Raw genomic sequence first — 21,327 nt, forward strand, 5'->3', positions numbered from 1 at the left:
CCCCCTCAGCTATACTCGATTGACTTTCCTTGGAAACTACATTAATCTCTTCATGTGGTTTGAGCAGTTCACTTGGACATCAATATTCCTATTTGTTCATCTCTTCAAATGATAGTTACCAGATGTTTAATATGTGCCATATTCTGTACTGTACAAGGTGCTGTGTATATAATGGTGGACAAACTGGTCATGACTCCTGTACTCTTCATTTTAATGGCTAGTGGGGGGAAAGTAACTTTAAATCACCATACAAATAAATGTATATAATCACAATTTGTACAATCTTTGGGGTATAAGAACTAGGTTCTGTGACAGAGACAATTAAGAGAGGATTTGGGGGATGGCTATTACCCAAACAAAACTGGATGTTGGCCAGTGGTGTAGAGTGGCTAACTAGGTCATGGGCCATCAAGGTCCCTATTGGGTCTGTGTGTCTAGAGTGTTTCTGTTTATTTGATGTGCTCAGGCCAAATCCATTGACCTGAATCTGCTACTTCCCAACGAGGACCCTACTTGGAGGACAGGGGTATAGTAAATGAGAAAGTTTTAGGAGGATTTTTGCAAATATATTATCACAGTGGAGTTAATAATCTTAAACCCGTATGTTATGACACCTGGAGTAGCAGCACCTTCCTACGTAAAAGGTGCTGTACCAATAACCAGCAGGAATGGAGCTGACCTTGCTGAGTGAAGCCGGTTCCTCCACAGCACAGAGAAGAGCCAATCAAATATAAAGCTCGACAAAGTAAGTCAGTCGGAGAAAGACACATACCATGTGATGTCACTCACATGTGAAATTTAAGGAACAAAACAAACAATGGGGAAAAAGGGAGAGAGCAAGAGAGAGACAAACCAAAAAACAGACTTAATTGTAGAGAACAAACTGATAGTTACCAGCGGGGGGCGGGGGTGATGGGTGAAATAGGTGATGGGGAGTAAGGCGTGCCCTTGCGATGAGCACTGGGTGTTGTGTGGAAGTGTTGAATCACTATATTGTACACCTGAAACTAATATAACACTGTGTGTTAACTAACTGGAATGAAAAACTTAATATAAAGCTTGAAAACATTTTATTTGCATAGACTTTGTCGTAAGTGCCAAACATGCTTCCGTTTCCTTTCAGTTTTAGGATATTTACGGGAAAGCAGTTTTCCTGTATTTCTTGTAGTCATGAGATTCATGTAATGAACAGAGTGTAATGGTTTAGAACATGAGCTCAGGACTGAGAAAACGAATTTGATTCTGGTTTTGCACTTCTTACTTGCTTCACAACATTGGACAAGTTACTTTCTCTTCCTGGCTTCAGTTTCCCTATCTATAACACTAGAATGAAAAATAACCCTAATACTTGTAGAGTTATTATGAGGTTTAAGCTTGATAATGTAAAGTTCTTAGTATAGTGGCTGGCAAATACTAAGTGCTTAGGAAATTCTTTCTTCATGGAACTTTTTACTATTGGAAATTCCCTTTTTTATTTATCTTGCTTATTTCTTGACTGTCTCCCCTACTTAGTGACCATGCCTATCTTGTTCGTGGCTGTATGCTTAGGAATGGTATCTAGCAGTAAGGGCTTAGGAACTATCTGTCTGACGAATAAACAATGGTTTCTATATTATTCATGCCTGTTATGAGCACTCTCATTGGAAGGCACAACCAGGAACATTACCCAGCGTCTGCTTCCATTTAGTGGGACAGACAAATAAATCTAAAGACTTGTATCATTACTGTCAAGGCAGTGAGGGCTCAATATGCACTTTAAAAAGAGAGGCTTTTTAAATAAAATTTAAGGTTCATAGCAAAATTGTGGAAAGGACCAAGAATTCCCATATACCTCCTGCCACCACACATGCCCCCCACTATCAACATCCTGCACTAGAGTGGAACATTTGTTGCAAGCATTGACAGACACGTCATTATCATCCAAGGTCCATAGTTAAACTGGGGTTCACACTTGGTGTTGTACATTCTATGGGTTTGGACAAATGTCTAATGACATGTATCCATCATTATCATATCATACAGAATAGTTTCACTGCCCTAAAAATCCTCTGTGCTCTGCCTATTCATCTCTCCCTCTCCCTCCCCCAATCCCTGGCAATCACTGATTTTTTTACTGCCTCCATAGTTTTGCCTTTTCCAGAATGTCACATGCTTGGAATCATACAGTAGGTAGCCTTTTCAGATTGGTGTCTTTTACTTAGTAGCATGCAAATAAGACTCCTCCGTGTCTTTTCGTGGCTTAATAGCTCATTTCTTTTTAGTGTCAAATAATATTCCATTGTTTGAATGTATCACAGTTTATTCATCTACTGAAGGGCATCTTGGTTGTTTCTAAGTTTTGGCAATTAAATAATAAAATAAAATAAAGGTGCTATAAACATCCTTCCATAGGTTTTTGTGTGGACCTAAATTTTCAGTGCCTTTGGATAAATATCAAGGAGCAAAAATGCTAGCTCGTGCGGGAAGAGTGTGTTTAGTTTTGTAAGAAACTGCTAAACTGTCTTCCAACGTGGATGCATTCCCTCTAGCAGTCAACAAGAGTTCCTGTTGCTCCACATCCTTGTCAGCATTTGGTATTGTCAGTGTTTTGGGTTTTGGCCATTCTGATAGGTGTATAATGGTATCTCATCGCATTTTAAATTTGCAGTTCCATAATGACATACGATGCTAAATATTTTTCATATGCTTATTTCTCATCTGTGTATCTTCTTTGGCAACGTGTCTATTTAGGTCTTTTGCCCATTTGCCCATTTTTTAATTGTGTTGTTTGTTTTCTTATTGTTGAGTTTTAAGAGTTCTTTGTATACTTTGGATAACAGTCTTTTAACAGATGTGAGTTTTGCTAATGTTTTCTCCAAGTCTGTGTATCAATATTTTCTTTCATGATTTGTGCCTTCGCTGTTGTATTTAAAAGGATATTGTTGGGGCACCTGGCTGTCTCAGTCAGTGGAGTGTGCAACTCTTGATCTAGGGATTGGGGTTTGAGCCCCACATTGGGTACGGAGATTACTTACAAATAAAATCTTAAAAAAAAAAAAAGAAATAAAAGGCCATTATCATACCCAAGATCATCTAAGTTTTCTCCTATGTTATTGTCTAGAAGTTTTATAGTTTCATGTTTTACATTTAGGTCTGTGACCCATTTTGAGTTGATTTTTGTGAAAGATGTAAGGTCTGTGTCTAGATTCATTTTTTTGCCTGTGAATATTAAGTTGTTCTATCACTCATCATTTGTTGAAAAGACTATCTTTGCTCCATTGTTTTGCTTTTGCTCCTTTGTCAAAGATCTATTCATGTGGGTCTATTTTTAGATTCTTTATCCTGCTCCATTGATCTATTTGTCTGTTTTCACCAATACCATATAGTCTTGATTACTGTAGCTTTACACAGTAAGTCTTGAAGTCAGGTAGCATCAATCCTTTGACTTTGTTCTCTTTCAAAGTTGAGTTGGTTATTCTGGGTCTTTTGCCTCTCCAAATAAACTTTAAAATCCATTTGTCAATATCCACAAAATAAGTTGCTGAGATTTTGGTTGAGAGTGCACTGAATTTATAGATCAAGTTGGAAGAACTGACATTTTGACGATATTGAGTCCATATTCATGAACATGGAACATTTCTCTATTTAGTTCTTCGATATCTTTCATAAGGGTTTTGTAGTTTAGCTCATATAAATCTTTTACTTTTTTTTTAGACTTATACTAATATTTTATTTTGGGGAAAGTGCTAATGTGAAGGGTTTATGTGTTTTTAATTTCAAATTCCACTTGTTCATTGCTAGTATGTAGGAAAGCAATTAACTTTTGTATGTTAACCTTGTATTCTGCAATCTTACTATAATCACTTATTAGTTTTCAGAGTTTTTGGTCGATTTTTTTTTCAGATTTTCCACGTAGATAATCATGTTATCTGCAAACAAAGATAGTTTTATTTCCTTCTTCCCAGTCTGTGTACTTTTTATTTCCTTTTCTTGTTTTTTGTTTTTGCTTTTTGTATTTGTAAGAAACTGCTTTTTCAGATTGTCTGTTTATTCTTGTATGAGTTTTATGTAGACATGAATTTCTGGCCTATATCATATTCTTTCTTTCTGTGGAACTTTTTAAAACCTTTCTTGCAAGGCAGGTCTACTGGCTAAAAATTCCCTTGATTTTTGTTTTTGTTCTTTTGAGAAAGTCTTTATTTCTCCTTCACTTTTGAAGGATAGTTTTGAAGGGCACAGAATTCCAGGTTGGTAGGTTTTTCTCTCAACATTTTAGGTATTTCAATTCACTCTCTTCTTGCTTGGGTAGCTTCTGAGAAGAACTTGGATATAATTCTGATTTTTGCTCCTTTAGAGGTAAGGGGTTCTTGTCTAGTTTTGTTTGTTCTGACTTTTTTCAAGATTTTTTCTTTGTCTTTGATTTTCTTAAGTTTGAACATGATATGCCTAGGTGTATTGCTTTGGGCATTTATCTTTCTTGATGTTCTCTGAGCTTCTTGAATTTGTGGGTTTGTGTCTGACATTAATTTGTGGGTTTGTGTCTGACATCATTCATTTTTTTCTTCATTATTCTTTTAGGTATTGTTTCTGTTTCCTCTCCTTCTGGTATTCCCATTACACATATGTTACACCTTTTGTAATTGTCCCATAGTGCTTGATATTCTTTTCTTTTTGGGGGAGCATTTTTAAAATTTATTTTTCTGTGTTTGTGTTTGTTTGCTTGCTTTTCAGTTTTAGAAGTATCTATTTTCTTATTCTCAAGTGTAGAGATTCTTTCTTCAGCCATGCCCATCTACTAAGGGGTCCCTAAAAGGCATTCTTCATTTCTGTTACAATGTTTTTGATTTCTAGCATTTCTCTCTTATTCTTTATTTCCATTTCTCTGCTTATATTATCTATCCTTGTATATTGTCTACTTTTTCCTTTTGATTCCTTAACAAGTTTATCATAGGTTTAAAAATTCTTAATCTGATATTTATTCCTTTCCTGCTATATCTGACTCTGGGTCTGATGCTTGTTCAGTCTCTTCAAAATGTGGGTTTTTTTGTTTTGTTTTGTTTTGCCTTTTAGCATGACTTGTAATATTTTGATAAAAGGTGGATACGAGATACCCAGTAAAAGGAAATTAGTCTTTCCTAATGTACTTGAAATGTGGGGGGAGGGGAAGCTTTCTGTAGTACTATGATTAGGTTTCAGTCTAATGGTGAACCTGTGCCCCTGGACTGTGAACTTCACCAGTGCTTCTTAGCTGTTTTTTCTCCCCCCACCTTAGTGAAAGGCTCAAGATGGGTATTTCCCTTCCCCCACGTGGAAGGCTAGAAAAGGCTAGAGTAGGGCGTTCTCCTTTCCCTGGGTAGCTTAGGCTCTGGTAAAATAGTTTGTCCTGAGAGCAGGTGTTCTTAAGAAGAACAGAGTACTCTGGTGTATTTCAAGATGGTTCCTTTTTACCTGCCCTTGCTAGAAGTACCAGGAGACTTTTTTTTTTTTAAGATTTTATTTATTTGAGAGAAAGAGGGAGAGCATGAGTGAGGGAGAGGGGCAGAGGCAGAGGGAGAAGCAGACTACCTGCTGAGCAGGGGGCCTGACATGGGGCTTGATCCCAGGACCCAAGATCATGACCTGAACCGAAGCCAGACATGTAACCACCCAGGTGCCCCTGTACCAGAAGATTTTTCTCTGATATTTACTGTGGGGACCTGGTCAGTCTCCTGGAGGTAAAACTCACAAAAGCGTGGCAGTGCACCTGTGACCGGGTCCCCCTGTAGTTTTATCTTTCTTAGACTTGTCCACACTCAGCCCCCAGCAATTCAGTAGTTACAGTTCAGGTTTTCCTGCCCTGGCACTGGTTTCCGTGGAGTTTCTACTCTAATAAGTTGTGATTCTTTCTATCTCTTCAGCTATGAGGAGCAGTGGTTTGCCCTGTGACCTCACTTTTCTGATGGATCTAAGAATAGTTGTTCATTTTCCAGTTTAGTCAGCTTTTCACTTGTTGTTTGGATGGAGTGGCTACTTGTAAGCTCCTTACGTGCTGGACTGGAAACGAAGTTCTTTTCTGCCCATTTTTTAAATCATGTAATTCAATTTCTTACTGTTGAATTTTAGGAGTTTTTGTATATTTTAGATAATAAATCTTTATAACATGTCTTTTGAAAATATTATCTACCTCTTTGTGGCTTTCTTCTCATTTTCTTGAGGGAATGTACACTTTTAAGAAAAATCATTTTTGCCCCTGGGAGCTGTGAGGTGGTCATAGTAAACACCCTTTCAAAAGCTCATAACACAAATACATTCAGCTCTCAAATGCTTTCTGAGCATGAGGAGCTGAGTAAGCATTTTGAGATTTTTTGAGATGTTAAACCTCATTTTAAAATAATTTTTAAATTTAGTTCTCGAGTAGAACTATGCACTTGCCCAGTATTCCCAGATTTGTGCTTGCATACAGTGCTCATGAGGTTCCATTACTTCTCTTTTAGTGGGAGGCAGAATTTCTAATATCTTCCCTCTGCACTTTCAAGGACAGAGAGTTATGAACAGAGAGCTCTTGGGAGCAGATCCTGGAATCTAACCTTAGACTAGGGCCTCACGGCATCTTACAATGGTAACCGTAAGTCTCTTACAGCAGTAACACGTGTATTAAATGTTACGATTAAACTCATAATGTGATTTTTCCTACACTTTTGCTTCTTCTGAAAGTTATTTATATCTTATATCTTATAACGTCTTATAAGACGTTATATCTTATAACGTCTATCATTTACATTGTCAAAATAATGCTGTACCATTCTCTTCATTTATTTTAGTAACTCTCCTCTCCAACTCACCACAAAATCAAATGGAAACAAATAGAGTGGTTCACCTATTGAGACTTTTGTCCTGGAATCCATGAAAAAGTTGAGATTTGTTGATCAGTTGGCTCCAGGATGCTCTTCCTGGTCATTTAGTGGGAAAGCTTTCAGGAAATCCTAACATTCCTTTATTTCCTTTTCCAGCTTAAAATACAGACATACTGGATATTCTCCTAGGGTGAGAATTTCTTAGAAAATGAAAGCCATTTCTAAGATTTGTGTTACAGGAGATGAGTTTAAATAGATTTTCTCTAGGTTTGAGTGTTGATGACCCCACAGGCAAGAAAACCCTTGGAGAGTCTAGATGTTATGGGTTTAGGGGGAAAAAAAAGGCAGTTTGTTGAAAGATAAATTGGACTCATATCTTATTTACTGTGACTATTAGGAAGATAAAAATACTTGCTGATAGAAAAAGGGATTATGACAAGGGCTATGAAAATCTTTTGGTATCAGTGCTTCTAACATTGAAAAGAACATTGAAAACTTTTACAAGGCACGTCCTTCATGAAAGGTCCCATGCTCTTGCTAGTTCAGCTTTATCAGGTGGAGAAAAACAGTTTAGCTCATAAAATAATAAAAGATATAACATTTATAATAACTTACATAACCATCCATGGCAGACAGAATAATGCCCCCCCCCCAAGATGTCCAGTATTAATGCCTGGAGTATGAATATGTTGGGTTCCAAGCAAAGCAAAATAAGTTGCTAATTGGCTGACCTTAAAATAAGGAGATTATTTTGGATTATCTGAGTGGGTTCAGTGTAATCACAAAGGTCCTTAAAAGTGAAAGGTGGAGGGGCTCCTGGGTGGATCAGTCGGTTAAGAGTCTGCCTTCAGCTCAGGTCATGATCCCAGGGTCCTGGGATCGAGCTCCCCGTAGGGCTCCTTGCTCCTTGGGGAGCCTGCGTCTCCCTCTGCCTGCTGTTCCCCCTGCTTGTGTTCTCTCTCTCTCTGTGTCAAATAAATCAATAAATAAAATCTTTAATAAAAAAAAGTGAAAGGTGGAGGCAAAAGAGAGAATCAGAAAAAAAGAGGTGAGGATGGAAACTGGATCAGAGAGATGCTGTGTGTCTGGCTTTGAAGATGGAAGAACAGGACGATAGGCCAAGTACTGGCAGCCTCTAAAAGCTAGAAAAGGCAATTAAATGGATTCTCTCCTAGAGCCTCTAGAAAGGAACACAGTCCTGCTGATAGTGGGTGTTGGACTTCTGAGCTGGGCAACTATAACGTAATAAATTCGTGTTGTTTAAGCCACCAAGTCTGTAGTAATTTGTTATGGCAGCAATAGAAAACTAATAGATCACCAATAAAATTTTTGGTCTGTTGGAGAAGTTGTTCAGAATTCGATAAAGACAGGGAATTCTTGTCAGGGAGATGGGCTCCAAAAATCTAATGCTCGTAGGCTGCTCAAGGAGGCTGAAGGCCAGGTGTTCCTTCACCTTCACCTTTGTTCTGTACAGAACATCAGGCCCTGATCAGCCATGGCTCACTCAGCCCTGGGAAAATGGCGGGAAACAAAGGACACGGCTTAGCCTCAACAAGACAAACACTGTTACTCTTTTGTCTCTGTGACTGTGCCATTGCTTTGGGTTAACCAGAAAAATTTCATTTGGTACTGTTTTAGAATTACACCCAACCATAATCACTTGAGGGAAAATGAAAATAAGTTCTTTTCCGTGCTGGGTTGGTTGTCTTTGATAAATCCTTATTTATTTTTGCCAAATGGACCCAACTTTCACCCAGCAGCATTGTGGGAATTCTCTGTGGGAACATGGGGTGACTGTAGAACCCTAGCTTTCTGGGGCTGGTAGTGATGGTTCTGTTAAGTAGACCCTGAAGGGATGCTGTTCAAGACTTCACCGCAGGTCATAACCGGGCTAGCTTTCTTTTCTTGAGGTAAAAATGTTTCTATGAAGTAGCTTTTCTTTCTTTCTTTCTTCCTTCCTTCCTTCCTTTCTTCTTTCTTTCTTTCTTTCTTTCTTTCTTTCTTTCTTTCTTTCTTTCTTTCTTTCCCTTTCCTTCCTTCCTTCCTTCCTTCCTTCCTTCCTTCCTTCCTTCCTTCCTTCCTTTTAATTTCACTTGGCAAAGGGAGAGAGGACATGCAGTAACCCTTCTTTTGTAGAAAAGAATATCAAATTGCTCAGCAGGCTTTTTTTTTTTTAATGTGTATTTGTTTAGAAACCACAAAACAAAACTGACAGAAAAACTGAAAGGCAAGGTGCATATATCCTGAACAGTAACTGGAATGTATTCCAGTTTTCAATTCAGTTTTGATAATCTAAAGAAATGGTCTTGACCATTTTCCAGCAGGTGGTGGGAGAGATTGATCACAAGCCCCTTTAGGATCAGCCATATAGAAAAAAAGCACATCATCATATTTTGCATACTGTTTAGGGATTCCCAGACTTGCATAGTTTCATCCAAGGACCCTCCAGGCATAAGCTGTCTAGCATGAACAATGGGACAAGACACATAGGTGGCCATGATGAGTCAGAGGGGACTGCTCCTACCTTATGTCATGATGGGAAGGAGAAGTATGGTTCTGGAAATTAAATTCATTAAATTTCATTAAAGTAAAGTAAATGATTTTAAAAAGGCATGTCGGAATCTTTCAAAGTAAAAAGGACTGTTTTTGAGGTAGTTTTAGTTTATCTTATCACTTTTCTCTTAATTGACATATGCCTTTTTTTTACGTGTGTGTGTGTGTGTTTGTGTGCAGGAGAGAACTTAGCCCTTGAGAATGACATATAAATTGGTGCTATATTGAGTTTTTGTCAACATAGGGGAGAAAAGTAATCCTAAAAATGAAAGGATACCACAGCCCTACCCTCATATTCGTTGTATGAGGTTGCACGTAGCCTGTTTCAGAAGGTTCCTGATGAGCTCTGCAAGGGCATCTTTTTGTGGTTGGGGAAAACTGAGCTACAGGCTTGCACTGATTCGTTAGTAATGCATGAATTCGTTTGAAACCTCGGACAAATCTCGACTAACAGACTCTGTGGTTGTCAGAGCTTTGCCTGCTCACCACCCCAGACATAACCTTGCTTCTTCTGTGGTCCTGCATTGTGGCCACAGCCACGGTAGCCTACTAGCCAGACGTATTTGCAGTTGATTGTTTGCAGCTGCTACGCACTAGACGTGGAAGGAGGAGCTACAGATGAGCCACCAAGCTGTGGTGGCGGAAAATGGACCAAAGAGGAGATACGGATGACAAGAACCTGGAGTGGAAAATAGAGGAAACCTTACAGCAAGGGTGTGAAACCCATCACACTTAAGGAATAATTTTAAATTTGGATGGAAATAAGTTCTAGCAAGAGAGACCTTTTGGTTTTCTTTCTCTGGAAGAATAGGGATTGTAAAACCTTTGTCCTTAGGTCTCTTCTTCAGACAGTTGTGGGTTGGGGCTAGTGGGTGAAGGTATTCTTCTCAAGGAAAGTTTTGTAACTGTGACGCATTTCGTAACTGTGAAGTGCAACAGAAAGACTAGGTACTCTTGGCTGCTAATGTTGCCTTAACTGTCAGGGACTGCCATGTTGGTAATGTGGAGAATGGAAGGACATCCAAGATGGAGGGTCTTTCACAGCAAAGGCCTAGAGGGGAGGACAACAGTAGCTCTTTGTGGGTCTTCTACCTTTTTCTAATCATGGTAAAAGTTCCTGGAGAACCAGATCTTATGAGTGGAAATCACATTCTGTGCTCAGCATCACTGGCCCCTTGCAAGAGAACAAAGAGTCTTTGACCTTTGTCTTCTCCTTGAATAACCAGCTCCATGGTGGTAACAAGACCTTTCCAAGGTAGGCTTGGTGGCAGTGACCCAGTTCCGAGGTCAGACTTGGGTGGAGAGTGCGTGCCGTGAGGATATTATTTAGAGTGATTAAAAACATCCCTCTTACTGACCTGTGGGATACAATCCACAGTCACAATCAAAGCTTCCTTGGTGTTCCAGACATCTGCTGGGTCTTTCACCCGTATCATTCTCCTGAGTCAAGGTCAGCTTCTGAACATTTTCCTCATACCGGACCTGTGTTCCCATGAGTCAGTTAAAGAAAACTGCCTTGGATGTTCATGGGCTGGGGTTTATTAGAGGAACAGAGACTCCCAGAGGTCCTGGAGTCAGCAGCTTCGTGTGAGGTCTCGCTTCCCTTTCCTTCTTCCTCTCTGTTCTTTCATCCATCCCCAGTAAGTGGCTTCCTCCCTTCTCCTCTCTCCCCAGCCTCTCCTTTCTTTCTACAGGAGGTGGTATTCATTCATTCATTTAGGGAATGTTTATTGAATGTCCGCTAAGAGCAGGCTCCATTGCTGCCTCAGGGGATACAGTAGTGAGCAAGGTAAGAGAATCAAACCCAAGTCCTCATCATAGCCCGTCAAGCTTCATGATTTGTCCCTGTCACCGCCGCGCCTTGTCTCCTTCTCTCCCTTTACTGACTCGGTCCACTCCTTACTCACTGGCGTTCTTGATTCTTCTCAAGCACACCGTTCTGCCACTGCGCTACGACCTCTGGCACGGCTCCCCCCTCTGCTTGGAAGACTCTTTAGAGATCTGTAGAGCCCACTCCCTCAGCTTCTAGAGGATGTTACATCATCGTCATGTTCACATCGGGCCTTGTCTGAATACCTCGTGTGAGGTGGCCACCTCAGACCCCCTTATCCTGTCTGATCATCGCTACCTGCTTTATTTTGCTCCATTGCACTTTTCGCTGTCTGACTTGGTATCTATTAACTAATTATTATTTTATTGTCTACCTCCCCTCACTACAGTGTCTGCTCCCTGAAAACAGGGCCTTTGGTTTGTTCACAGCTATATCCCCAATGCCAAGAATAGTACCTGAACATAGGCCTTAACAAATACTCCTTGAATGGGGACTAAATGAGTAAAAGGATGAAGGATTGGGTAAATGAATGCAAAGAATAAGGCTTCTGACCTCAAAGAAGTTACCATCTAGTGCATCGGAGGACATAAAATCAATAAGATAACTCGAGCTTGTGTGATCCGGTAGCGACTCAGAGACTGGGCTCTTGAGTTCGACCGTCACAATTCAAATCTCTGCTCCACTTACTAGCTGTGTCTTCAAGGGCAAATCATTTTCTCATTTGTGAAATATGAATAATAATACCACATAGGATTATTGTGAGAATTAAACGAAACCATCCGTATAAAGTGCTTAGCGCAGTGCCCGGCATGTGGTCCGCACTCAGTCATTATTATCTGCTCTTGTTATTGGATCACTTGCCGGAATCTAGCAGAGGCTGAAAAGTTCCTCAGGATTACCCCCATCTTGGTCTGGCGTTACTCCCTTTTCCATTAGGGAGCAAAAGTTCGAAAGTCTCCCCCAACTAGAAAGACTGTCCCTGAGGACAACTTTATCTTAGAATTTCTTTGAACCACAAATACTCCCGTCCTCCCTTCAAACACATACTAAACATTTCATTTGCCCAGATAGGCTCCAAACAATAATATCTGTCCCCTTTGGAAATAACTGTTTCCTGTTTAAATATCAGCAACCGGTTAAACATTATGGTTTTTTTTTCTAGTAATTTTTAGGCTGCAATAAATAATTGCTTAAGACTGTACTTTAAGAGGCATCTGTAAATCTTTCTTCTGCCTTGTGATACAGGGGAAACCATGTCAAAAGTCATTCTGACAATTTGTATTTTAATTTAAGTTTTATGAGTTACCACTTAAAGAAGGCCAGTTTCTCATTGGCAATCCTTCTTAAGAGATTGATGCTTTGATCTTAAATCCTGGGGAGACTTTGCAGAAATTGGAGATGACATTCTACTGCCATTAATTAAACACACACACACACATACACCCCTTTTATTTACTCGCCTAGAGTAAATGAATTGAACTTGACTTTGGTTTTTGATGGGAAGCTATGAGAGGGTCCAGGAAACATCAAAGAAATGCTCTTAATCTAGTAAAACTAACTCTCAAATGACCTAGCTTGAACATTAAAGAATTCTTGATTCCAGTGCTGGTCTAGTTTCTTTTCTGTAAGGCGTTAATTCTCTCTAATGATTAGAAAAGTGCTGGGGCAAATAATCATCCCCTCCCCATGAAATTCCAGAGGGTTACAGGCCCTTTAATTTTATCTTGCTTCTGAAGGTCTCCTTTGTAAAACTATATATACATTTTGGGTTGTTTTTTTTTGTTTTGTTTTGTTTTGTTTTTTTGCCTTTCCATACTGCTTATACCTTCAGGATCTCAGCTTTCAGATCTTAAAACTTTATTTCTTTTGCATTTCAGTTTTAGATTTTTTGGAATGATCACAGCTATCCAAAAGCTTTTTCATGATCCTAGAGTTTAGGAATGAAGGCACAGACAGGGTAAGACACTTGGATAAGCAAAAAGCCAGATGGTGCCCTGGTAGCAACAGATTTGAGCCTCGTAGTCGAGAAGTCTGTTTTCACGTCTGCTTGGGGAACCCCACCAGACCATTCATTTGCCCCCAGATGCGTAGCCATCCGCAGGCCTACTGGGTGTACAGCATTGTTTGAAGCGCTAAAGAGTAGTGAGCAAGAGAGACAGGAATCATGTTCTCATGGAGCTTACGTTCCAAGGGACAGTGAACACAGTAAGTAAATCACACCGTATGTGAGAAGGTGCTAAAGGCTGTGGAGGAAAATAAAGCAGCGTTGTGAGTGGTGGTCTTACATAGGGTGGCCAGGGGAGGTCTCACTGATAAAGTGACATTTGCGCAGAGCCCTGCAGGAGCCGAGGGAGGTGCTGTTGGCACGGGGGCGGGAAGAGGAGCGCAGAGACTCTGAGCCAGGAGGATGCCCAGGTGTGGCTGGAGCAGCAGGGAGGCCGGGGAGGCCAAGGGAGATGAGCAGGCATGGGAGACGGGTCCGAGCTATCAGAGCTAGTCCTTCAGGGCCTCGGGAGGCAGATGTGACTTTGGCCTTTCTTCCGAGTGACACGGGAGCCGTGGGAGGGTTCTGAGCCGAGCAGTGACGTGGTGGGATTGACATCGCACAGGATCGCTGTGGCAGCCGGGCTGAAGCCAGAAGACTAGCTAGGTGGCTGTGCACTGATCTAGACTAAAGGTGGTGGTAGTTTGAGCCAGGGTGGAAGTGGTGAGAAGTGTTTGGATTCAGGTATGTTCTAAAGGCAGAACCAAAAGGACTTCTTGGCGGGTTGGGCGGAGACCCGCGTGAGCACCCAGCCTGTGCCCGCTGCCACACGTGCCTTGCTTTCTCCTTGATGGTCCCCACTGGTCTCCGAAGTCAGCCAGTCATTCTGGTCCTGATGAGGAATCTGTAGACAACTCTGGTGGCTGAGAGGAATGTCCACGGGGTCTTCTGAGCACACGTTCTGAGCGCACGTACCCGGTTAATTAATGAGAGCGAACATCACTCACCAGTATAAGTTGCTTTGTCCTTCTCAAAAGCATCTGACTGCACCTGTGGCGTCCCATTCTCAGAGGGGACCTGTGATAGGTGCTCCTGTGCACCCCGACCAGCAGCTCAGCTCCAGAGCCTGAAAAATGTAGAGAAAGGGCAGCAGAGTATGAGAAGCTAAAGTGAAGACAAGAAAGAGGAAGACCAGGAAATTTTTAGTACAAACATCTCTAAAAAGAAAACTATCAGGAGCAGATCTTTCCCTTTCTACCTCCCCTAGCTACCAGCTGGAAGATAGAAAGTGCAGTGTTCTCTGGATCACCAGAGAGAATTAATGAACTAACACGGAATATGACAAAAACAAAGATTAAGTCCCACATTTAGTCTCTGTGGGCTGGCAAGAGAAGAGCTTATGGATCTCTCTCGTCAGATAGGTGCAAGGTACGGCGGCTCTCTCAGAGCCTTGCTCTTCACTGCACCGCCCTAATCTTCTACTTACATAAACCACAGAGGCTGTTGTGAGAGAAGATGGAGACTTGGTTCACTGTGATGGTGGCCAAGGAGAGAGCCAAAAAATATGTTTGTTGAGGAGAAATCTCATTTCCCATCCCTGCCTTGCTCACATGGGGCTGAATAAATCTTAATCTAAGTTCTTATCTCAGGAAAAGCAAAGGGTGGCCCTGGAAGCCCTGTAAATAACAGGTGCAGACAGAATAAGAGGAATAAGGAGGGTGGAGGCCAGTGGAAAATAGGTTTGAGAGGCCAAGAAGTCCATAAGGCTGATGAGCTTGAGAGAGGAACAGGTGGGTGGGAGGGGGGCTAATGCCTCAGGGTGCAGACTGGAACCTACTGGGATAGGGTGATGGGGAGACCAGATGGGCTGGCATCCAGTCAAACCAGATGGTGGGCTTTTATTTCTAAAAGGATTTGTAAGTCCTAGGAACAAGGAACATAAGGGTACTGGGGCCTTTAATCCCATTAGTAGAAGACAAAAGTGTTCTCTTTAAAAATGTAAACCCACCAATTATAGAATTTCTATTATCAAAACTTTGGGACAGAGTACCAGCTTGGGAAACGCCAAGGAATCCCTGGATTCTTCACTGAGGGGAAGAGAAACTGCAGAAATCGTCAGGGCATTCGTTGTAGGTTAATGAAAAGATGCCTCCTCAAGAACTGAAAGTGTATGCTTGGAACCAAACAAAATGTGACATATTTGTATGCAGTCGGCTTGCTCATATATGGAGTTGGAAGAACAGCTAACTGCAATTAGGGACTGATTAATTATTTAGTAAACTTTGAGTTTATAATGAGACAAATTAAAAAATTTAAGCACCTATCATGCTCTAAAAAGTTGTCCCCCTATGTCCCCTTGACCAATTGCTGGCCTCCGTGTCCCCATAGCTGCTCTCCTCGTTGCACACAAATCCTATTCTTCAGTCCTTGTCTCAGCCATTCCTTGAGGGTCCAGAATTACTTCCGTAACCCTTCTCCTGTTGGACTGACACCCAAGGAGACCAGCCTCATCCCATAGCACGGAGTCGTCCTTGTGTGCTTCTGTTGGTGCGAGTGTGAAAGCTACACACACAGAGCCATGTTTCTTCAGTAGACAGAGCAGGAGGGCAGGGGTTAGGGTTGGGTGTTCCAGTCCACGAGGGATGTATCATCTTTGCGTCACATAATACCCCATCCTCCTGCCAAGAGGAAAAGCCTAATTTCATCTAAAGGATTTCAAAGAAATGCTAAATATTAGGAGCAAATTTTAAGTAGTGTGATTCCTTGTGAAATTCCTTTTCTGTTTAGGCTATCCATATACCCATTAAGTAAATATCACACAATAGCACTTTTTGATGCTATTTCATAAATATTTCTTTCCTTAATTACTCCTGAAGAGCGGAAACTGTTATCTCGTGTTAGAAATGGACTAGAGTTGCTTTCCCACACCACTGACTGGGGTTTTTTTGGTTGGCTTTTATTTGTGAAGGTATGGAAACCTGACAAGCCCAAACTGTGAAGAAGATGGAAGCCCAAGTTCATCGGAGTCCAAGACGGTGATCAGGAAGTAAGTACGCCTTCCCTGTGTGCTACAAGCTCTCAGTCAGGACTTTTTAAGCTAAAAGAATATAATTTAGTAGAGTTTCTTTAAAATTCCTTTCTACTGTGTTAAATTTTCCCCGATAGTGAGTAAAATCATAGAATTATTTTTGACTCTCCAGTGATAGTCATTTATCCACCCAGTAGAAATGTATCAGGCACCTCCGTGTGGCAGCGCTGTGCTAAGGGAAACAGCTATGAACAACATACGTAAGTCTCAGCGCTCATGAAGTTCGGATTTTAGCAGAGAGAGGAAGAATCCACACACACAAAAGAATGAAGTAGGGCAAGGGGGCTAGATCCTGATGGAGAGTTTGATTCACATAGGGTGCCAGGAATGGGCTTTCTGACCTGATGACTTTGGAGCAGAGTCCTGAATGGGGCGCAGGCTGGGCCTGGGGGCATATATCCAAGCAGGGAAATGTGGACAAAGCTGTGAGGCAGGAACAGGAGACAGATGACTGAGGCTGGAGCAGAGCGCATGAAGTGACAGGTGCTAGGGGATGAGATCTGTAAGGTCGTGGGGACCCCAGATCACATGGGTACTTGAAGGCCTTGGGCAGGATGTTAAATTTTATTCTAAGGAAGATGAGAAGCACTTAGAAGGTTTTGAGGAGGGCAGTGCTACGGCCTGATTTATATTTCAAAAGGCTTGCTATGGCTCTACGTGGAAAATAGACTCTGGCAGTGGGATGGGGGGCAAGAGTGGCAGCAAGGAGCCTGGTTAGGACCCTTACAAGGATCCAGGCAAGGGATGCTGGTAGCATGGGCTGGAGGTGGAGGAGAAGGAGGAGGTGATGGTAATATTAGTGGTGGTGGTGGCATTGGTGGTAGTACTATTATTAGTGATAGTAGTAAAAGTAGGAGTAACTTGTGATAGGAAGAGCTTCTGTGGAGTTCTTGAAGGTATTGCTGGCAGGTTGTACTGATGAAGTGGATGGGGCGTATGAGAGAAAAAGAGGAGGCACGGACACTTCCAAGGGTTGTGATTTGAGCAACTGATAGAACAGAATCTTGGTTTTAAGGTAAGAAAGACTGGTGAGAAAGAGCAGGTGTGGTGGGGAGCACGTGTCAATAATGTCATCGTAGACATACTCACTTGGAGACAATTGGATGAGCCTAGAGTTCAGGGGAAAGTCTGGACGGGAGGCATAAATCTGGGCATCCTCAGTTCAGACATGGTATTTAAAGCTATGGGGCTGAGTGTGTCCCCCGTGGGAACAAAGGCTATAGAGAAGAGGAAGGTTCAAAGACTGAGCCTTGGTTCCTTCCAGTGTTTAGATTAGGAAAGTAGAGGGTCCAGCAAGAGAAGCTGGAACAGAGGAGCTACCAGGGAACGAGAAGAAAGAAGTTGTGTCCAGAAGACAAGTGAAGAAGGAGTTCTGGGGGGACATGACGAGCCATGTCTAACACTGCTCATACATCAAGTGAGAGGAGCCTGGGAAGAGACTACTGCTTTTGCAACATGGTGGTCTTTGGTCTCCTTGACAAGTGCAGTTTTGGTGGATAGAGGTCTGGGTCAAGAGAAGACAGAAGTTTGGAGGAGCTTTGCTGTCAGAGAAGAGAAATGGGCTGGAGGATGATCTGGGGCAAAGGAGGGTTTTTTCATTGTGTATGTGTTTGTTAAAACTGACTGGTGGTTTAATCTGATGAGAATAATCTAGGTGACACTGAAGAAAAATCAATGATGTAGGAGTGCAGGCCGCTCTAGGAGTGATGTTCTTGAGTCAATGGGGTATATGCCAGGGTGCTTGAAAGTACTTTTACTAAATATTCATCCTGGGGCCAAAAGTCCAGGTGGTTAATCCTGTGGAATATTTTAACTCCTCAGAGGATTGACTGATGGAACCCTTTCTTCAGAAGCCAGGAATGTGAAAGTTAGAAAATTGAGTATCTTTTTAAGTCCTGAGTGAGGCAGTTTTATTATTTTATTGGGTGGACCACAACCTTCCAGAAAACCAGACACACCATGTAGATATTTGAATGTCAAATGCAAGATGTGTGGTGAGTGGAACAAATGCTTTTATCCTTAGAGGGCTTGAGGAGGCTTCTTGGAGGAGTTGACATCTCAGATAGATCCTGAAGGAGGGTGAAGATTTTGGTGGTAGAGCCATTCAAGCAGAGGGAACGGTGGGACCAAATCATAGAAGTGAATTTTGGGAACAACACAGAACTGGTATGGCCACTTCATGATGGCGTATGTACCAGGTTGAGGGGAGTTGCAGAGCCGAAGCTGTCACGAAGGGCATTCATTCTCCCAAGAGAATAAGGACCTTCCCTGGGAAGCAGTAGACAGTCAGCCCTGAATAGTTTTTGCAGGAGGGAAACAGTATCATCAAATAGGTAATGTGGGGAGGATGGATCAGGCTCACAGACTTCTTACTCGGAGTGGGAGCGTGTTAGACGTGCGCAATCTCACGCCTCACCACAGACCTAGATTAGAATCTGCATTTCAGTAAGATCCTCGAGTGATTCCTATGCTCTTGAAGGGTTTTGAGAATCATAGGATTAGAGAGGTTTTGTTGTTAACTTACTGAAATAATAATTTTTTGAAAAGAACCTTTTTATAATGAGTCTTTTAAAGCATATACAAAAGGAGACTTGAGTGGCCAGCTTGTCACATGTAACCTCCTCCTGTGACCAGATTCAGAAATAAGTGTGTTGTTCTCCACAAATTTTGGAATTGAGTCAAATCTGGAGCTACTATTCAATGAGCCACCTGAACACTCCGAGGACAGTAACAGTCTGAAAAATATCCAGAGCTTTTCTGTTTCCCAGGGGGTGTTTTGAGATTAAGTAGGTTTCTGGGAAGTCGCACGTGAAAGAAAATTGGTTTGTACCACGAATGTGAAGAATCATGCTCATTATTTTAAAGTCCTATTATAAAACTTTATTCAACTTCATTGTACACCAGGAACAGTGTGATGTGGGTGAACCTCCAGGATAAGCTGTTTTAAAGGGCTTTCCAGTTTGAAGCATATGAGTCCTTAACAAAGAGCTTCACATAGAACTCCCCTGAGGGGTCCATCATCTGGGGACAATGGTCCTTTCCTAAAGCCTCACGATGAATTGGTAGAAAGTGCTTGACCCTTTTCCTCAGACTGACTTGCCTTTTAAAAAAATTATGCCTGATGAAAATACTCCACTTTATCTTATAATAGGCCACTCTGTCCTACAAATACCGGAATGCTAAAATCCCTTCTCTCAGCTGACCTCTTTCTTCCTTGTGTTTTCCTTCTTTTGTACTGCTTCCTCCCCACCCTCCCCCCATTTCTCCTTTTATTATTTATCATCTCATTTCACCATTATCTTTTTGCTCTCTCTCATTTGGAAGTTACCCTTCTCCTAACCATTTCTGTGGCTGCTTAGGGTCACTGCTCTTTCTGAGAGGAAATCAGGGTAGCACCTTCTTCATTCCATATGTAACATATGGAAGGTTCCTCCACCATCGCAGGGCTTTGGCGTCTGACGCGGAGCCGCGACTGAAGGCTTCCTGAGGCTGATGCATGTTGTAGGAAGTCCGGCTCGATGGCCGTTCTCGATGGGCTGGTTTTGCCCCCAGAGGATACTTGGCAACATCTGGAGAAATTTCTGTTGTCTGAACTGGGTGGGGGGGATGCTTTCGGCACGTGGTAGGGAGAGGGCAGGATTGCTGCCAAGCAGTCTGCGGTGCACAGGCCGGCACCAGCCTCCAACAAGGAACGATCAGCCTCTAGACGTCAACAGTGCGCAGGTAAGAAGCTCTGCTCCGTGGTGAGGACCGCGGTCCTCAAGTGAAAGCTGTCTTTATTTATGAATAGCTAGATGTGTATAAAAATAGGACCATGCTTATTTGGGGATTTATTTATTTATTCGTGTCCCGTCTTAGAATGAGGTGAATCCAGTGTGGAGGCGGCCCAGGAGCCAGCCTCAGAGAAGGCGAAGGGCCCTGGGGAAGGAGTCTGGAGAACTCAGATTCGAGTCCCCCATCAGTCACTGTCACCTGCCAGCCATAGGACCTGGTCACTTTGCCTCTCTCTCACTTTCAGTTTCTTGACCTGAAAAGTGAGTGCTTGGAATGTGGGATCTCTGGCATCCTAAGTTTAATGACCTCTGGGATGAAAATGAAGATCAGAAACAGAGATATTGGGGCACCTGGGTGGCTCAGTCGGTTACGTGTCTGCCTTCAGCTCAGGTCATGATCACAGGGTCCTGGGATCGAGCCCCACGTTGGGCTCCCTGCTCAGAGGGGAGTCTGCTTCTTCCTCTGCCCCTCCCCCCACTCATGCTCTCTTGTTTTCGCTCTCTCTCTCTGAAATAAATAAATCAAATCTTAAAAAAAAAAAAAAAGAAGAAATAGAGATAGGGCCCAGATATTATACTGAATTTTTGAGAGGTGTCCTTGACAGCTTTTTTCAGTTGAGGGGGAGCTGTGCCACCAGTTTTGATAAAATAGGAAAACAAAACAGACAGCTCCTTTGACTTGCTCGTCATTATCAGTCATGACGTCACAGCTGCTCACTGCGCTTCTCAGTATAAAGATGAGCTAAAGCTTGTATCGTGGGGTCAGGTGAGGGGGGCAGAATGCTCATTGTTTTCTTTTGCTGTGAATCTGTCTTCTTGTGATTTCAGGTGGGAAACAGACTGCAGGAATTCAGTAACTTTCTAAGAAGTAAACATCCTGTTTTAGGGCAGATCCTGCAGTTCTGCAGATGGGGTGCGGTGTGGGTGGGGGAATCACTGTGAGGCTTAACCCTGAACAGAAAAATCCTCGACTCTCGTTTGGTTTTTCAGTTTTTAATGTAAAGCATAGAGCAAGGCTTACATTTCATACAGGGTCCCAAATCCCAGGGTAACAGTCTTCCCTGTATTTCCAAATATGGATCTAATCAACCTTTCAGAGGATAAAAGAACTTAGAAGAAAGAAAACGGGGAAGTACAGATGGAACCGTCGAGATGAAAGATTGGCTTCTGGTGTCTTGGACCGCAACTGACTTGCGTTCTTTGTGAATTTCAAAAAGTGTCAGATTGTGCCGTGACTCCCGCTTGTAATTCCAGCCCCTGAGTGTGCCCAGTTCAGGCTTTGTGCA

General features: G+C 42.2%; 1 protein-coding gene across 3 annotated transcripts in view; it reads left to right on the plus strand.

The window, feature by feature from the left end:
* The window catches only part of RGL1 (ral guanine nucleotide dissociation stimulator like 1), a 159,075-nt gene that overhangs the window by 82,324 nt on the left and 55,424 nt on the right, over nt 1-21,327 (plus strand). For all 3 annotated transcript variants that reach the window (XM_045811371.2, XM_045811370.2, XM_045811369.2), the window contains one exon: nt 16,149-16,226. In XM_045811371.2, coding sequence (XP_045667327.2) covers nt 16,149-16,226 — 78 coding nt within the window. The remainder of the gene's footprint in view (nt 1-16,148; nt 16,227-21,327) is intronic.

This window comes from Ursus americanus, chromosome 2 (genome assembly GCF_024610735.1).
Source record: "Ursus americanus isolate L20-20 chromosome 2, mUrsAme1.1.p, whole genome shotgun sequence".
Taxonomy (NCBI): Eukaryota; Metazoa; Chordata; class Mammalia; order Carnivora; family Ursidae; genus Ursus; species Ursus americanus.